General features: G+C 46.5%; 1 protein-coding gene and 1 long non-coding RNA gene across 3 annotated transcripts; one reads left to right on the top strand and one right to left on the bottom strand.

The window, feature by feature from the left end:
- The first annotated feature begins 5919 nt into the window (after positions 1 to 5919).
- ANKRD40 (ankyrin repeat domain 40) lies at positions 5920 to 17991 on the top strand. Of its 2 annotated transcripts, none has more exons than XM_036339334.1 (5): positions 5920 to 6284; positions 11921 to 12069; positions 12475 to 12960; positions 14477 to 14658; positions 15598 to 17991. In XM_036339334.1, the coding sequence occupies exons 1-5, from the start codon at positions 6151 to 6153 to the stop codon at positions 15742 to 15744; spliced, it is 1098 nt and encodes a 365-aa protein (XP_036195227.1). In that variant the 5' UTR covers positions 5920 to 6150; the 3' UTR covers positions 15745 to 17991. The 2 variants fall into 2 exon arrangements, with proteins under 2 accessions (XP_036195227.1, XP_036195226.1); XM_036339333.1 differs by lacking the exon at positions 5920 to 6284 and adding an exon at positions 8941 to 10802.
- LOC118671304 lies at positions 12144 to 14481 on the bottom strand. The gene is made up of 2 exons (XR_004972728.1): positions 14312 to 14481; positions 12144 to 13028 (listed from the first exon to the last, which is right to left on the bottom strand). It is a non-coding gene; the product is annotated as an uncharacterized LOC118671304 (long non-coding RNA).
- Positions 17992 to 19088: the final 1097 nt, after the last annotated feature.

The raw sequence follows: 19088 nt of genomic DNA, 5'->3' as shown, positions 1-19088 counted from the left end.
AAATTCGTGCACGGGTAGGGTCCCTAGGCCTGGCCCGCAATCAGGGCCGTTCTGTGGGGCCCCACTGGCACCCACCTTGGCCGGCCTGGGGGCTCTGGTCTGAGGGCAGGTCCTGTGTTAACTTCTGCCCCCTATTAGGCTTTTCTTATATAGGATAGTCCCCTACAGATACAAAGTTACTATGAATATTAAATGAATTGATACAATGTAAGGCGTGAAAAACAGGCCTAACACATTTTGAGTCCACTTAATCATTAGCTATATTAGTGGTTCTCAACCTTGGCTGCACATTAGAATCACCTGGGAATCTTTAAAATCCTGATTCCTGGGCCTCGTCCTCTGGAAATTCTGTTTCTTTGTTATGGGGTGGGGCCACAACATTAGTAACTAGGAAACAGAATTTCCGGAGGATGAGGCCCAGAAATCGGGATTTTAAAAAGATTCCCAGGTGATTCTAATGTGCAGCCAAGGTTGAGAACCACTGAGCTATATGATCAGGGGAGAAGCAGGGTCCTCTCAAAGACTAAATAGGAAGTCTCTCTGTGGAAATGACTTAAGACCTAAAAGACGGTACGGCTCCAGCCAAGCACAGTGAATAGAAAAGAATTCAAGGCTGTTAGACGTGAGCAGAGCAAGGACGATGGGCCAGGTACAGAAACTCCCCGGGGCGGGCAGAAAACCCCAGATGCCAGGCAAGGGGCGAAACTGGGAAAAAAAGATCCTCGCCCCCAGGGTGGCCTGTCCTGCTCTAGCATATCATTCACTGGTCATGTGGTTTTGGACCCCAGACATTTCATATCGACAGGCAGGCAGTTTAGGCCTCCTGACCTTTTCCTGCCTAAAGACGACATCTAGGCCTCAGTTGTGCCTCAGCTCCCAGGCCCAGAAAAAGCAGCAACAGCCAAGTGACTCCGTGGCTGCCTCAGGACCAGCTACATTGACTAATGACCCCCGCCCTGGCACTGACCAATCTGTGGAGACCAGGACCCTGAAAGAGCACACCTGGAAAGCTGATGACCATTCTATTAAGTCCCTCCCTGAGACCTCCCCTAAGATTTCCACCTGCAAGAAAGAGATATTCCTCTGCCATTCCCTTTCCCCTCTCCTCCCCCCACAGGCAATTAACCCCTATCCTTGAAGGGACCCCATGAGGCTTGCAACCAGGGGAGCAATGGGCAGTGGCACCTCATACCAGGTAACCCCCTGAACCTGTCTCTAAGGCCCCCTTTTCCCTGACTTCTCAGTGAGCCAAAGCAGCCCAGCCTGGGCTCTCCTGTTGCTTCTTCCATGCCCTTCCTTATTTTACTATCCTAAGTATATTTTTGCTGCCATCATTGACCCAATAATCCCTTGGCTCGGTGCTGTGCAACCCTTCCCTTTGGATATCCCATTCCTCATCCCCTTCTCTTAAATAAATTCCCTTTTTCTTTATCCACCATCTGAGATGGCTATTTAGCCTGCCCAGGTATCACCACGTTAACCTTTCAAAGGCCTCATCCCCAGTACTTCAGGATGTGACTGTATTCAGAGACAGCGCCTTTAGAAAGATGGCTAAGTTAAAATGAAGCATTACTGCAAAACTTTGTGCCCATCGACCTGGGTGAGTGGTGGGCACAGCAGTTCCTGGCCAGAATCACTAACTGCTCCTAGCCGCCGCTTTGGAAGGAACGTCACCTGCACAGGCCTGGCCCTGCCACATGGCAGACCCTCTGCTAGGAGAAGCCCACATGTACCCACTGCAGCAGGTCGTGTTTCCCTCTGAGCCAGGCTGGACGCCGGCCACACCTTTAGTGCCAACATTTGGACTTTTTTAAAATATATTTTATTGGTTTTTTACAGAGAGGAAGGGAGAGGGATAGAGAGTTAGAAACATCGATGAGAGAGAAACATCGATCAGCTGCCTCCTGCACACCCCCTACTGGGGATGTGCCCGCAACCCAGGTACATGCCCTTGACTGGAATCGAACCTGGGACCCTTGAGTCCGCAGGCCGACGCTCTATCCACTGAGCCAAACCGGTTAGGGCAACATTTGGACTTTTGTACCTTCTGACCCCTTGGCCCATCTGTGCCAGGCTGCCAGGGGCTGAACCTATCTGACCTCAATCCTGCTCACTGTGCCTGGGGACCAGCCCCTGGGGCTGGTATGGCAGAGCTCCAGGTTAATAAAGTCAAGAAACTGCAAAAAAAATTTAAAAAATAAATAAATAAAATGAAGCATTTAGACTGGGCCCAAGCCAATAGGACCGGCGTCCTTAGAGGAAATTTGCAATGAGCCAGCAATGAACACAGAAGAAAGGTCATGTGAGGCTGCAGCAAGAAGGCGACTATCCGCAAGCCAAGAAGAGAGGCCTCGGGAGAAACCAAGCCTGCTGACATTGATCTTGGACTTTGAGCCCACAGAACTATGGGCAAGTTCCTTTAGGTCAGATACATTTCTTACTCATCTGTGTGTTCCCAGATTCCTGCCTAGTAGGTAGCAAGTAGGAGGTGTTGCAACTTCCCTTTCCAAGGTCACCAGCAATCTCCTTGTGGATAAATCCATTCTATACTTTCTAGCCCTCTCTTTCTTGCCTTTTCAGCAGCATTTGACCCTGTAGATCACTCTCTTTCTGCCAAACCCTCCCACGCCTTTGCTTTTCCCCTTACTATTCCAGCTGCTCCTCCTCAGTCTCATTTGAGGATTTCTCAAATGTTGGCTATTCTTAGGGATTCTATCTTGAGCTGTCTCCTCTCAGCACTCAATACGCTGTCTTGGGGCCATCATCTCCTTTCCCATAACTTCAGGCAGCACCCTTTGCTGATGACAGCCAAACCCAAATCACTAGCCCAGAATGCCACACCCATATACACAGCTATTTACCGGGTATCTCCACTTAAAAGAAAGTCAGAAGAGAAAGCACAGCCGAAACCGGTTTGGCTCAGTGGATAGAGCGTCGGCCTGCGGACTGAAAGGTCCCAGGTTCGATTCCCGTCAAGGGCATGTACCTGGGTTGCGGGCACATCCCTGGTGGGAGATGTGCAGGAGGCAGCTGATCGATGTTTCTCTCTCATGGATGTTTCTGACTCTCTATCCCTCTCCCTTCCTCTCTGTAAAAAATCAATAAAATATATTTAAAAAAAAAAAAAAGAAGAGAAAGCACAGGCTCCGGAGTCTAGCTGCTTTGAGCTCAAAGCCTTGCTTGCTCACTAAGCTGTACGGTATTGGGCAAGTTACTTACCTGTTTGTGCCTCAAATAATGATCATTAATAATGATAATGATGGGGTTGTTGTGGGTACTAAATGAGATAATTCATAGATAATTCATATGCAGCACATAGTGTAATGCCTAGCAATCCTATGTAATAAAAGGCTAACATACAAATTCTCCCCTCGACTGGGAGTTCACGCAGGGGGCGGGGCCGAGCCCCCCCCCCCTCCACCTGATCCACCGACCCCATGGGGTGGGCTGGCAGGACCCCACCCATGCACAAATTTGTACACTGGGCCGCTAGTAGTAGTAACAAAAGACCTTCAACAGATTCAAAAGTGAATCCATCACCACACCTGAGACTTTCTCTTCATTCTTTGTCCTAAATCTCAGTAAATGGCAACACTATCCACCTAGCCAGAACCCTGGGTGCTATCTTTGTTTCCTGACCACCACTGCCCTCCTCTCCTATTAGGGGCTCTTCCTGGGCTTCACCTTGTTGGAATATACCTGTGACCCATCAAGTATTTCTGATGTCCAGGCTTGACACATATTCATTCATTCAATCCATAGAACAGTCCTGCAAAATAGGTGCTATTATTATCATCCCTATTTTGCAGAAACAAAATTTGAAGCACAGAAAGATTTAGTAACTCATCCGAGAGTATATGAGAGGCAAAGCGGGGATCAACCACTATGCCATATGCCATACTGTTTCCATTGAAATACCGACCACACTCTGTGGTTTCCCTCCTCTCCCCTGTTAGGCTATGTGTTCTCTGAAGTCTCTGATTTGTTTGCAACCGCATCTTCAGTGACTAGAACAGCGCTCAGCAAAGGTGCCTGCTTAATACACCCAGGGAGCTGGATAATCCCTTAGCGATAAGACAGAATAAATAAATGGAAAGCAAAAGAATAGCCATTGGCTTGCATGCAGTCATGGCCAGGATAATGGATTTTGTTTGTGGAGAAGGTTTTTGTTTTTATATGTGAGGACAACAAGCAAAAAATTGAAGTTAGAGGTAAGTAGAGGATGAGTTTAAGGAGATACTAATATTCACGGATTCACCAATTATAGGGCACATGCTATAATCCTTTTAAGAGAGAGAAATTTGAGAAATAAATTCTTTTTTTTAAAAAATATATTTTATTGATTTTTTACAGAGAGGAAGGGAGAGAGATAGTTAGAAACATCGATGAGAGAGAAACATCAATCAGCTGCCTCCTGCACATCTCCCACTGGGGATATGCCCGCAACCCAGGTACATGCCCTTGACCGGAATCGAGCCTGGGACCTTTCAGTCTGCAGGCCGACGCTCTATCCACTGAGCCAAACCGGTTTCGGCGAGAAATAAATTCTTATAACAGGAATTCACAGTCTTCTGAGTGCAGTCACTGCCGAATTTTTACAACTGCTTTTGAGAAAAAGAGAGGCTACCACCTACTTCCGTGTTACTCAAATTGTGTTAAAGGATCCAATTTCAGCTCCATGCAAGGCAGTTCAGGTGACGTATCATGCTGGATCTGAGAAAATTTAAATTGGGGGACAAATAAAAATAAATAAAAAGCTCAGAGTTCCAAGTTGCCCCGGGGGTCCATTTAAGCCTGCCGTCACCGTCACCGGGGGCACACTGTACTGTGTGGATTCCGCCATCACAATGAACAGACAGGTTGCTTTTCTTAAACAGCAGCAAGAAAAATGCTTGCTGTGCGGGCCCTGGGCAGCTCCAAGGGAGGGAAATGAGAACTCCATCCTTGAGTTTGTCCCTTCCTGTTTCAGCTCCTCTCTTTGTTCAGGCCTTCCTCCTTTCCACTGCAGGGCCATTTCCTTAATCCTCCTGACCCCATCTGCAAGGTGCCCTCGTGTGCCACACTGGAAAACCTCTCAGAGGCACCTGCGCTCAGCACAACAATGATTTTATTTTTCACCCGCTGGGCAATAAAGCAGGGCCACGCGTGCGCGGAACCTCATTAGATTGTCCAGGCAGAGTCAGGCAGAAAGCATCCTGTTTGCATCCGCACCATAGCTCTCCCCGAAGCTCCAAAAAGCCTCTTTGGTGGCCTTTCTTTTTTTCCTTACACGGCCTTCATGAAGAGTAACTAATTATGATTTCTAAGCAGTAATACATGGCAGTTTACAGACTCGAGGCACAGTATACATATTTCCCCCGAAAGCCAAGCTAGAAGACATCCCTGTTAGGAGAAATGAGATGTAAAACCACGGGGCAATTGAAATAAATATTCGAACTAAATGGTCCAAGCACTGTCAGAAGAAGAAAGAGCCGTGTAATCTATCTCTGCAGTGACGGGCATATAATAATAGGATCGTTTTCGGTCCATTTCCCCATCCTGCTGGGCAAGAGTTGGCTCAAATAACGAGAAAGACTCAAACGACCTGGAGGGGAAAAACACACACACAAAAACCCAGCAATTATTTGTGATGCCCGGTAAACAGCCTGCGCCAGAGGATCAAGCTTTCCTGGCTCTCAAACATGCATTTCCCCCGCTTTCCACGCATCTGTCCTCCCTGGAGCCGCGGGGGTGGGGGGAGGAAGGTGGGGAGGGGGGAGGAGGGTGGGGAGGGGGGAGGTGTGTCTAAAAATAGCGCATGAATCAGGGCGGCAGACCCAGCGCAGCGGTTACGTAAACAGGCGGCGCGGCCCGGACCCAGGGCGGAACGGAAGCGATCGGGGTCGGCGTTGTTACTCTGAATAGGGTCCCCCGGAGCCGGCCTGCGGGAGGCGCGGCCGGGGCGGACCACTGGGTCCGCGGGGCCGGGAGCAGCAGGAGGGCGGCGGGCGGCCGGCGGGAGGGAGCCGAGGCCCTGGGCCGGGCGCGGGCGGGCGGCGGCGGCGCGAGCAGGGCGGGCCAGCCCCGCGCTCTCCCCATGGCCGGGAGCGGGCGGCGGTGGCGGCAGCGCTGACGGGCCCGGGGCGGGCGGGGGCCTGGGCCGCGGGGAAGATGAGCGCTGGCCTAGAGCAGAAGGAGCAGCAGGAGAGGCTGCGGGAGGCCGCGGCCTTGGGGGACATTCGGGAGGTGCAGAAACTGGTGGAGAGCGGGGTGGATGTGAACTCCCAAAACGAGGTCAACGGCTGGTAAGTGGGGAGCGGGGAAGGCCAGGGCCAGCGCCGCGGGCCGGGCCGTGGGGCGGCCGCCCGGGACCTCGGCGACGCCAGCGAAGGCGCGGCCTGGCGCCGGGGCCCCGAGGTTGTGCGCTCGGGAGGCCAGCCCGGCCCCCCTGCCCGAGGGAGTCGGGAGCGCGGAAATCCTGGCCCACGTGGTCTTCCCCGGGCAGCGCCACCCCCCCGCGCCCCGCCACCTCCGCATCCCCCCCACCCCCCACTCACTTGGCCTGAAGGGTGCTGGCTGTGGTTCTCGCGCTAATTGGGAGTTCACCCCAATTCCGGTGTTGGATTGTTTTGCCGTAGGACCTATGGCATAGGTGCTCCTGCAGAACGCGTGTGTACAGCCAAAAGCATAGATGAATCTTACCAACTAGCACGATTTCTTTTCTCAAGAGCAGAAAAGAAAAATGACTTGCACCGCTGTTCTGCTCCGTTGTCCCTCTGCAGCAGTGACTGCTGCTGCCTTCAGCTGCCTGTTGAGGGAAGGCTCATTCATTTATTCTTTGGAGTGTTTTCCTTTGTCTGACTGTTACAGTTTCAAATAGAGAATTTGGTCTAAGGCTTTAGATACTTGCCTGCACTTAAGTCCTTCCCGATGAAGTAAGGAGTCATTTTAAGATGTGCTGGTGGTCCAAGTTTGAGTGTGCAGTTACTGAATGTGTTATCCTGCCCTCTTCACGTTTAAATTTGTTTATTTTTATTTGATCCTGCCTATTTTGCTAGCTCGGAGTTCAAGTTAAGTTTGCAAATGTTATCTTTTAAAAGTGGAATCATACATTTGGAACTGAAAGGAACATTGGAGATGGGTTCCTCCCCAGAGAGTAACTTGCCCTCAACACAACTATGAATGTGATAGCCAGGACCAGACCTCACAAATCTATCTCCCTCCTTACCCTAAAGAAAAAAAACGGGAGTAGCTGCTGAGAATGCCAGGAGACAATAGATACAGCTGCTTTGTTTAAAAGTGTTTGCAGACGAGCTTGCTGTCCTGTGTGTGCCTTTCCTGGGCGTTTCTGGGCGGTCCACCAGCTGGGAATCCCTGTTCTGGCCCTGGGAGGCAGCCTTGTACAGATGAAGGAGCCTGGGCTTGCCTGCAGGCTCTTCTTCCTGCCTCACTGTTTGAATTTATTAGAGTCACTTCATTTTCCAATTATGTATTTCAGGAGAGTGTTGTAAGCCTCCAGCGAGATGAAGCATAATAGAAACAGCTGAGCTTGCTCAGCAGCGCACGAGGTTCTAAGGGCTTTACATATATTATGTCTTCACAACTCCACAGGGACATAGCTTTTGTTATTCTCTCCATTTTACAGACTAGGAAACTAAGGCCCAGAAAGATGAAGTAATTTCCCCAAGGTCATAAAGTTGCACTATCTAGTGGAGCTAGGAAATGAACCCAGCCTTGGACTCCAGACCCTGCTTTCCTAACCGTAGTGCCCGCCACATAACAGGTGCTGTTTAGAAAAGGAACTACAGGCCCAAGGTCCCAAGGACAGCAAGCCAAGACTTTATTGCAGTTTAAAGCCCCTCCCAGAAAGGTGACTGTTAATCAGATTAGGAATTTCCTCATCAACACTAGTGAGGTTATCTACCTAGTAAGACTCCTGCTGCTCCCAAAGTGCACTTGTCTGAAAAATACAATGATCCGTCCTTGTCTTACATCAGCAACTTTCTTGTCCTGCTCAGTTTCTGCCTATTAAAAACCTTTCATTTTTTTTTTTTTTTACAGCTTCTCAGAGCTCCCTTCTATTTGCTAGGTGGGATGCTGTTCAATCCTGAATTATTTTTAAAAAATTTTAAATTGATTTCAGAGAGGACTGGAGAGGGAGAGTGAGATAGAAACATCAATGATGAGAGAAAAATCATTGATTGGCTGCCTCCTGCACGGCCCCCCACTGGGGGTCGAGTCTGCAACCTGCGCATGTGCCCTTGACCAGAATCGAATCCTGGACCCTTCAGTCCACAGATTGACGCTCTATCCACTGAACCAAACTGGCCAGGGCAATCCTGAATTATTTAATAGAGCCAATTAGTTCTTCAAATTTACTCAGTTGAATTTTGCTTTTTAACAGTACTCAATTAATATAAGTTGAATCAAGTAACCTGAAGAAGCTTCTCAGAGATTTATTGGGACAGATGTCTAATCGCCGCCTCAAACTCAAGGTGTCAAAGGTTGAATTCCTGGTCTGCTCTCATCCCCTGATTGCCCCAGGCCTGCTCCTCGGGGTCCTCATCTCAGCGTCTGAGGTGCTCAGGCCAGAACCCTCAGTGCCAGCCTTGCTTCTGATCTTTCCCTCACACCCACAGCCACTCAGTCGGCGAATTCTGACCACTTCTCACCGGCTGTACCACTACATCTCTGGCACAGAGTTGCCACCATTCTATTACCTGGGTCATTGCAGTGGCCTCCTAACTAGTCCCCTTACTTCTACCCTGATCCCTGACAGTCTTCTTCAACATAGAAGTCAGAGGGATCCTAACTTAACACGGAATTTGCATCATTTCACTCTGCTCAGGTTCTCAACCTTCTGGCCCTTTAAATACAGTTCCTCATGTTGTGACCCAACCATAAAATTATTTTCGTTGCTACTTCAGAACTGTCATGTTGCTACTGTTATGAATCGTAATGTAAATATCTGGTATGCAGGATGGTCTTAGGCGACCCCTGTGAAAGGGTCATTCGACTGCCAAAGGGGTCGCGACCCACAGGTTGAGAACCACTGCTCTAATGGCTCCCATCTCACTCTAAGAGCCCACGGAGTCCTACAGTTTCTACTCCTGTCCCCCGATCCTCCTACCTCGGTGCCTCATCTCTGCATTTGCCCCTTGCTTTCTTCATTCTGCTCTCTTGGCCTTGCTTTTCCTGAAACATGAGGCACAGCTCTGATTTAAGTCCTTTGTGCTTTCCCTTCCATCTAAAATGCTTTTGCTTTCTCACCTCCTTCAGGTCTCAGCTTAGATATAACCGTGGTGAGCCTTTCTTTGGCTCCTCAGTTTAAAATTGCACTATGCCCCTCCCGTACCCCTAGCATCCCCTACTTCCTTTCCTTGCTTTATTGTCCCTATAACTCTTCATAACGCTTGAGAATAGCAAGCATACTGTTTGTTTTGCTTATTTATTTGCTGGCTGCCTCAGTTTCTTCATCTGTAATATGGAAGGAACATCGATAATAGTACTGAACTCGTGGGTTGTTGAGAGGATTAAATAAGTTACTATCTGTATTGCTTTTAGACCAATGTCCAGCATGGGAAGCATTATATCTGTGTTTATTTTATGAGCAGTGTGCTGGATAAAGATTACCTAAGAAAAAACCAAATACTTACTCTCTAGCAGAATGGTTACTGCTTTCAGTTCTTAGTTGCTCAGTAACCACAATTTCAGCACTGATGAATGATGCCCAGGGCCTCTGGTCTGAAATACTTCCCAGCACTAATAGGATATTCTGACTGCAAATTTAAAGCTTAGAGAGTTGAGGTTCAAAGATAGAACTCCCACGTCGACTATAATTTAAGTGTCATGCATATCCCTTGGCTTTAAGGAACAAGTATAATGGCTCAGGAAGAATTTGAAAAGATTGCCTGGTTGCAGTGGCTCTGAGTTATGACTGCCCAGAGCCACACAGGTCTGGACTGTAGGTGATTAGGGCACAGGGCTGGGGAGCCGTGCTGACTTAACCCCACTTGACATGGTGCTACTTTAGTTAGCTGGTTTGTCCCAGAGTAGCAGACCCACTGGCAGTCCATTACCTCCTTCCTCTCAAGCTTGTCATGAACAAGTTTGTCATGATTTACTACTGGCAAGTGAGCACTTATTTCCAAAGGGAACATATTTTTCTCATCATGCTCCATTCATTTTTGAGAGCTGCTTATTATAATTATTTACTTTCCAAGCCTATGCTACAGACATCCACACACAAACACACCGTTGGCTGCAGTTTGCCCAGAATGCATTGGGTCCTTCTACTAACAACACCTACCTTGTTCTTGGTTCACTCACTCAGCAAATATTAATTAAGCACTTGTATGTCTAAGTAGACCCTTCCTTGTCTTCCTGGAGCTTATGTTGTAGAAGTCTAGATCAAGACTCTGGCCTTATTTTTCCCAAATTGGTAGTCATATGGTCATGGAGTGCACCTTAAAGGCACTTGAATAACCTAATTCTAATGAATTTATTGTAGAATGCCACTCTGGTACATCAGTGGAGTTGCTCCCAGCCAGCCAGACAAGCTAGCTTTCTGTAAGTCATAAATATCAGGGTACTCAGGGTAAAATCAGCTTTTTCCTGGAACCAAACAAACTTTCTAGATATATTTCCCAGGTGAGTGACCTAATTCTCACTATGGTACATATGTTCTATTCTTTTCCATACCTGTATTTGCCTATAAGCACTAAAGGTATTTATCTCAGTTCAATTAGAGAGTTGGTGAATGAGGACATTTCAAAACAGTGGGAAGAAAGTCTTCCATGGTATCATTCAGCTTTGACAATTGGGTATGAATTTAGTAGCTCTGAATCCTTTCATTTCGGTTAAGATGGAGTATTTGCTGGCATGTTAATTATGTTTCTATACAGTGTTAAAATAACCGCCCTTCAGTGTGTACATAACCCCTATGTGTACAATATTAAAGAATTAGTTTTACTTAAATGACTATGGTAGAAGAGTTCTTGAAATTTTGGTGGTTGATGTACATTTTTAAATGCCTTAGGAATTAAAGTCTGTGCAGTGCCTTACGTGTAAGCAGATGAGGGTGTGTTTGTAGCCTTCTGGAGAGAATAAGGGAAGCCAACATTTTTAAAAATGGGAATTTAGCCCTGGCTGGTTTGGCTCAGAGGATAGAGTGTCTGCCTGTGGACTGAAGGGTCCCGGGTTCAATTCCGGTCAAGGGCACATGCCTGGGTTGTGGGCTCAATCCCCAGTAAGGGGCATACAGGAGGCAGCTGATCAATGATTCTCATCATTGATGTTTTTCTCTCTCCCTCTTCCTTCCTCTCTAAAGTCAATAAAAATATATTTAAAAATAAAAATGGAAATTTGGAAACCCTTCTTTTTGAGAGTGTGAAGGAAAGAAAAAGAGGAAAAGATTCAGACAGGAATATTCTGTATTACTAGTAATCATTTTAGTGGCAGAGCAAGCTTGTAGATACAAGATGGTTATTTCCCTGATAATATTTCATCTTCAAGTGATAATTGATGCATATGAAGCCAGTTTCCATAGTCCCTAAAACAGGAATGTGCCAATATAAAGATATATTTTAAAGAGATTGGGACAATCAAATGAGCAATACTGATAGACTAACACTCAGCAATACCATTAGAGTTATCCAGTCAGCCAGCCTGTCAGCCTTCTGGAAGCCATTGAAATGAAAGCTCCTAGGACAAATTAGTTTCTCCCAAGGGCCAGCAATGAAATTTAAAAATAAATTTTAAGCATAGTAAATATTTTGATCATCTGCTTTCTGTAAAGAAAAGTTGAGATTACTAGCCTGGTTTCCTGGTCCTAGCTGAACTCTTGCATATATTTATTTGCTAACGTGTAGAATTTGAAATCCCAAATCACCTCTCCTTTTTAAATTACTCTCCCCCCTACTCCCCTTTTTTTTTGGGACAGGACCTGTTTACACTGGGCCTGTAAACGCAATCATGGTCAGGTGGTCTCTTACTTGTTAAAATCAGGAGCCGACAAAGAGATACTTACCACAAAAGGAGAAATGCCAGTCCAGTTAACATCAAGGAGAGAAATCAGAAAGATAATGGGAGGTGAGTCTGAGTTTTGGGGCAGCTTTTGATTTTGTCAAACTGATTTAAGACGGGTAGTATTATTGGCTGTATTCTTTTTTTTTTTTTTTTTTTGGCTGTATTCTTTATGCGATTCAAGCAACCAGTCTGCTTCTAAAAGCAAAGACCGTATGACTGTGCCAAGATAGTAATTCTATGTTGTTTCTGGGAAGGTAGGCATTATAAGTTTTTTAATCTGTAAAATTTAAGATGATAAAAACGGTAATCATAAACCTAATGAAATATTCTTTTTCTTCTGACTTGAAGAGGCACAGAACACTGACCATGGAATTCTGTCATATACCAAAGCACACTAGGTTTCACAGGACACTTGTTTCTTGCCCATTTTTGGACTATGTCTAGGTTCTGCGTTTTCCTCTTTTTCAGTGGAAGAGGATGATGATGGTGACAACCTCCCCCAGATGAAGGAGTCAGACCTGCCCTTTGTTCCCAACTATTTGGCCAGTCCAGCTTTCCCTTTTCTCTACACCCCCGTGGCAGAGGATTCGGCCCCGCTGCAGAATGGGGACCCCTCCACACCCCCTGCCACACCCCCTGCCTCACCCCCTGGAGACGGCTCCCCTGCATTGCTACCCCCTGGGGACCCTCCCCCACTGGGGGCCTTTCCGAGGGACCACACCTCTTTGGCGCTGGTGCAGAATGGGGATGTGTCTGCCCCCTCTGCTATCCTCAGAACACCAGAAAGCACAAAACCTGTTTGTCAGCCACCCGTGACTCAGAGTCGATCACTGTTCTCTCCCGTCCCGTCCAAGCCACCAGTGTCTCTGGAGCCTCAAAATGGGACATACGCAGGACCAGCGCCAGCATTCCAGCCATTTTTCTTCACTGGAGCGTTTCCTTTTAATATGCAAGGTAACTCCTCGTCAGCAACCGCCTCTGCAAATGGGCAGACAGTATCCAGAGCTCCAGAGCTTTCCTTCCTGGGTTTTGGGGGGGGAATGTATTTATGTTAAGTATAATTACAGATTTACAGAAAAGCTGCAACACTAGTATACTAGTAAGGAACTCCCTTTCCTCAAATTGTTTGCCTTTTGCCCCTTTACCTTGAACTGTTTTTCCTAAGAATAAGGATAGTCCGTTACATAATTATACACAACACAATGATCAAATTTAGGAAATGTAACCTTGATATAGAATACTGTTTTCTAATCCATAGTCCGTACTTAAATTTTGTCAGTTATCTCAACAATGCCCTTCATAGCCATCCTCACTCCCTCACCTCTGCCCCTGCCCCCCCATAACATTTAGTTACCGTGTTGGTTTAGTCTCCTTTAATCTGGAACACTTCCAGCCTTTCTCTGTCATTGTGGACCTCAATATTTTTAAAGAGTTCAGGCCAATTATTTTGAAGAATATGATTTCCTGTCATTCTCTATTTACTAGTTGGTATTCTACTGTAAAGAAGGGCTTTCTTTTCTCCTCCATTTATATCAGCATGAACCCAGATTCTTATTCTAGTCATTGGGTTATAATCCATTGCTATTACTTTGATGTTCAAATTATGTCACATTTGCCCAGAGGGCGCTTCTTTAAGCCAGTTCTTGTGTCCCTCGGACATGTCACATCCTTCTTGGACCACTACCTTACTCTCTTGTACAGCAAGATGTTTACTCCCAAAGCCAAGGCTCCTCCCTTGGTAAAATGCACTGTACTCAAATCATAATTATACTTTAATTTTTATTAGTAGCTTTTTGCACTTAATACAAGGAATTTCATATTTCATAAATACCTTTAGATCCACAATTGTTAAATCTTTTTAGAGTAATTCACGTACCATATCTTGCCTGTGCCTTCTTTTCCCCTCTCTCTCCTTCCCTGCTTATATGTAGTTTAACTCCCAAACCCATTTTTTTTTTTTTAAATATATTTTATTGATTTTTTACAGAGAGGAAGGGAGAGAGATAGTTAGGAACATCGATGAGAGAGAAACATCGATCAGCTGCCTCTGGCACATCTCCCACTGGGGATGTGCCCGCAACCCAGGTACATGCCCTTGACCGGAATCGAACCTGGGACCCCTGAGTCTCCAGGCCGACGCTCTATCCACTGAGCCAAACCGGCCCCGGCCCAAACCCATTCTTAAGCCTTTACCTTCTTAGTTCCAGCAGCAGAAATAAATGATCCTCTGTACAGCTGTGATGGTTGTCCCCTCCCCAGCCCACCTCCACGCCCCCTTTTACTTTAGAAGCACACACAGGCTTACGTGCAGGAAACTGCCAGCAGAGCCAGAACTGGGCTTGAGCAAATCTTGCTGGTGCCTGGCTTTTCCTCATTGGGTGGCACAAGCATCTTCTGGAAAAGATCTTCAATTACTTAGGCTGATTATGCCAGAACCATCCATTAGTATTTCTCCCTCTTTTTTTTCTAGAGCTGGTGCTCAAGGTGAGGATTCAAAACCCATCTCTTCGAGAAAATGACTTCATTGAAATTGAACTAGACCGACAGGAGCTCACCTACCAAGAGCTGCTCAGAGTGAGTTGCTGTGAGCTGGGTGTTGATCCAGATCAAGTGGAGAGGATCAGGAAGCTACCCAACACTCTGGTCAGAAAGGTGAGGCAAGGCCTGCTCAGCCTGAGTGGTTAGTTGCCTTCTGCATTTGGAACACACCCAGCTTCCTCCTCGGTTATGAGTCATAGTTGAAGAAATGAAGGTAATAGAAAAGGAGAGAAGGGTTGTTTTCCAAACATAATCATTGAGCTTTCTTTCTCTCTACTGGGTCTGTAGGGACATTGGCCTTTTTGGTTTTTGTTATTTATTTATTTTTTTTTTAAATATATTTTATTGATTTTTCACAGAGAGGAAGGGAGAGAGATAGAGAGAGTTAGAAACATCGATGAGAGAGAAACATCGACCAGCTGCCTCCTGCACATCCCCCCACTGGGGATATGCCCGCAACCCAGGCACATGCCCTTGACCGGAACCGAACCCGGGACCCTTCAGTCCGCAGGCCGACGCTCTATCCACTGAGCCAAACAGGTTTCGGCTGGTTTTTGTTTGTTTCTTTGTCTTGTGGCCTTTTTGAAAGTTGTAGGATCCCAGAGAGAATATTCTGACATACCATTCACGTTTCCATTCAGTTGTTTCTGTGTGGCTCTGTAAGGATTATCTTAGTGCACCATCAGAATGAGGTTAAATTACAGGGCAAATCCACATGGATGCATGTGTGGTCCTCCCAACATCTCTGGGTTTTTTGAGCATCAGGCTCTGCTTCTCAGAGCACGTGAGTAAAACTGATTCCTGCATTGCCTCTCCCTTCAAGGTGTGCTCATCCGATAGCAGCTGCGGCTAAGGGCTTCCGCCGTTCCCACCAGCTCACGCCCCTGGGCCTTTCCTGCACCGTCACTGACAGCCTGCCGCAGGGATTTTTGTTTTGTTTCTGTGTTTGTTTTTAGGCTTTAAAATGAGCCAAGAAACTGATATCAGTTCAACATACCAAATAGAAAGAGACAAGTGGCTCCTCTTAATCTGATTAACCTATTTTTGTTTTAGGACAAAGATGTTGCTCGACTCCAAGATTTCCAAGAGCTGGAACTGGTTCTAACAATAAGTGAAAATAATTTTCTGTTCAGAAATGCTGCATCCACACTGACAGAAAGGCCTTGCTACAACAGGAGAGCTTCAAAACTGACTTACTAATGCCGCAGGGACTTTTATCACTGAGTATTGTGACAGCGCGTCACCTCTGGGCCAAGGACAAGCCATTGATCTCAATGCCTTGGATGCCGGAGGGCCGCTGGTGCCACTGAGTAGTGTACACTAACATTGTCCTGCCAAGGTGGAAGCCCCTGACCCTCAAGCAGTGGTGCCACTCTTCCAAGCCTCTTGGTGCACAATAAACCGATTGCTCAACGCTGTGAACAGTGGAGAAGTGGTCTGGAGAGGCAGGAGCCGGCGGTTCCATATCCAGGGTGTTTTACGTGCAGCATGTAAGGGAGCGGCCCGCAGTGCTGAGAGAGTGGAGCCTGTTTCTAGCCACTCCTGTTGACAGTGCACCTGAAGGGCCAGGATGCACTCGGCTTGGTGATGCACGCTCACAACTGTCCTGAAATGTGAGCCGACTTGAGGAAAACGGGAACCACAGGTGCTGGACAGATGGGTTTAGTGTGGCTTGTGGCTGTGAGGTTCCATATAACATACTTACAAATGTTACTCAGGTGAAAAGTATTTAAGGATACAGTTACCTAATTGTAAATATGCTGTTAACCAAAAGAGCTTCCCCTCCCCCACTTTTTCCTTTGTAAACACTCATGACGCCTCTGTCTCCAGTCGGCCATTGCCAAGCCCTAGACAAGCACCTCTGCATTCACTTCCCTTTGTGGTCACTAGAGGGCTCTCCGATGCCTTCCAAAAGAGCAACCGCGGGTTTGGTTTTGTTTTGTTTTTTTTAACTGAAGTGATTCCTGCCATCTTCGTGTTTAATTGCACCATATGAGAAGAGCACAAACATCGCCTGTCCATGTTCTCTACTTTCATTTTCCACTAGAAATGAAAAGCAATTTTTGAGACTGAATCTGTTGCTGTTTTAAAGGTTATTGTAGGAAACTGAGCTAAAGGAGTTAGGATATTTATTTTTGTATAAAAGATAAAGATTATTTTGAAATTATTAGGATTTTTACACAACTCTGAAATCTGTTGCTTTTGTAAACAAATTGTTTTATCTTAGGGATCTCCCATAACCCCCACCAATCCAATACCCCCCACAAAGGCAATTGCAAGTCTACCAGGCTTTGTTCTGAAAAATGAAAAACAAAAGTACATACCTGATTAAACTCTTGAACATGGCATAGTAATTTTTAGAAGAATGCATTCAAGGATTCTTTTCCTTCAGCGTCATTAATGTGAACAGAAAGCCACTGTCTTGTTGAACAAACAGCGTAGCTTCAGATGTGAGAACGAGCACATAGGCGGGAGAGCAGGGGTTTGAAGCCAGCTGTTGAAGGGCACCCTGCTGTCCTAAGAAGCTTTTCCCCATAGTGCCTATAGTTTCCAAAGAAACTTCACTTCCTAACTGTGTTAACTTCATTGGGTGGAGAGAGAATGTGCAGAAGATGTCAGGGGAAGAGAATGCGGTGCTAAGATGACGGCCTACTGCTGCCCCAGTGCTGAGCTGAGGTGGAGGTGTTCGCAAGGCCAGCTCCACGGAGTCACCGTTCAGGGACCGAATGTGTTTCAGCACTTGCTGATGGTGACTTACCCTTGTACAGTGTTTGCATGGCAGAGTAAAGGTTACTTATTACTCCCTCTCTCTGAGGTACTTTAAAGAAGAAACCTCCCTTGTGTTGCAAACCAATCAGAAGCTAGTTTATCTAGACATACTAACCTCTCTCCCCCTTTCCTTTAAAAAAAAGTTTAATGATAAGATTAGTTCTGTCCTGAAAGAAATAAATTCAGTATTAACTCATGTCTAAGTCACTGGGGTTAAAGCTTCCAGGCGTCCAGATCAGTTAGCGATTCAGAAGCAGTGGAGGGCTCGCTTGGGGGTGACCTACAGAGGAGCAGCTCCGGGCATTTCCAGGGCTTAGGAACAGAGGGAGCCAGGGGCTGGCGTCTCAGGTGAGAGATGGGCCCTACACGGGTCTCTTCTATAGTCCTCTGTGGTCCAGTGCCCTCTATGTATGGCCGTAGAATAAGACTGCACAGTTGCTGGTAGGTGAGTCTAAAGTCTTAATCTATGCATTCAGAGAAATATTTTTATATGCTTTGTGTAATTTATAACAAAGGGTTTTTCTTTTTAGCTCTGTTACTGTGAATTCCCCCCTCCTCCACTGCATATTTAAAGCATGTGTTCATACTGTGGGCAAACATTCACTGAAGATAATTTTCTTTGTGCATTGCTGACTGTTCAAATATAACAAGTATTATTAAAATTAAATATTAACTGACCAAGCCCATATTCTTTCATTTTGGCTTCCTAAACGGCACTTTACTTCTACCCATAGGGGGTTTAAATGGTTGGACAGTCCCAGGGACAGGACGCATGGGAGGGACCACTCCCTACCTGAGCCTCCTGCATCCTGCTGCTGAGGTGCTCACGCCCTGTCAGTGGCGCCTGGAGACAGATATCTTGTGCGGAGTCTTCCCTCCCAGTTCTCAGCAGTCAGCTTCATTTCCCCGGAGTAGCTGAGCCAGCTAGATGGAGGTCATCCTATTAACTACATTTTTTGATTATTCTATTTACTTCACACAACTGAGCCTCTCCTTCGGGCTGTCAGCACCTGTCTTGGCCTCAATGAGCTCAGAAACAAACTCCTTAGACAGGAGAGGAAAATACAGCTTTACACCTTCATATCTTCAGCTGAGAACGATGCTGAAGGAACCTGCATTTCTGTAGGTTTAGGGCAGCTAGAGTCTCACAAAGCAGACGTCAGGCCAAATTGATCTAATAAATCAGGGCGCATAGCAGAGACCTTTTCTTAGCACCAAGCAGAGGAAGAATAATATGGGCATTTGTGCTTTCATACTTGCTTTATCACAAGGATGGAAGTCTTCTTCCATACACTCATAAACATCCTGAGCCAAAAGAGCCTGCCAAAAAAAAATTGTGGTTAACCTTTAACAAATGGTCCTGTAGCACAGGCTGCCCCAAGGCACAGAGCAAAACCAGATCAAAGGAGGCCTCTCATCACCTCCTGCAAACCATGTAGGGTGGGGGAAGAAGACAAACCGTCACCCACAACCAGTCACATCTTACCAAGGACGAAGACTGCGGAAATGAAAGAGGAGACCAGGAAACTAAGTAACAGAGAGAAGAGATCCATTCCAAATAGAAGGTCTTGTGCAGGTAAACTGACCCACAGAAAATAAACGGATGGTTTGCTCAAGAAAGCAAAACCCACCCCTCGTCTCATTTACCAGCCAGGGATTGTCAGGGCTGCCTGTGCTCCTCCCACTTTCAGCTTCAGCCCGACTGAGGAAGACGGATGGTTCCGAGCCGCACTGGCTATGGAGACCTGTCTGGAACAGACTTCTAAAGGAGTGAG

The sequence above is a fragment of the Myotis myotis genome, unplaced genomic scaffold (assembly GCF_014108235.1).
Source record: "Myotis myotis isolate mMyoMyo1 unplaced genomic scaffold, mMyoMyo1.p scaffold_m19_p_17, whole genome shotgun sequence".
In the NCBI taxonomy this organism is placed as follows: domain Eukaryota; kingdom Metazoa; phylum Chordata; class Mammalia; order Chiroptera; family Vespertilionidae; genus Myotis; species Myotis myotis.
Note: the sequence above shows the minus strand (reverse complement) of the source record. Positions and strands in the feature narration are given on the sequence as shown.

Bases quoted from the DNA above. Each gene is read 5' to 3' on its own strand.
- ANKRD40 (XM_036339333.1), top strand. From the start codon at position 10,651: ATGGTACATATGTTCTATTCTTTTCCATACCTGTATTTGCCTATAAGC. The intron at 10,803-11,920 runs GTATGAATTTAG...TTTTTGGGACAG, and splicing joins CATTCAGCTTTGACAATTGG to GACCTGTTTACACTGGGCCT. The intron at 14,659-15,597 runs GTGAGGCAAGGC...TTTTTGTTTTAG, and splicing joins CCAACACTCTGGTCAGAAAG to GACAAAGATGTTGCTCGACT.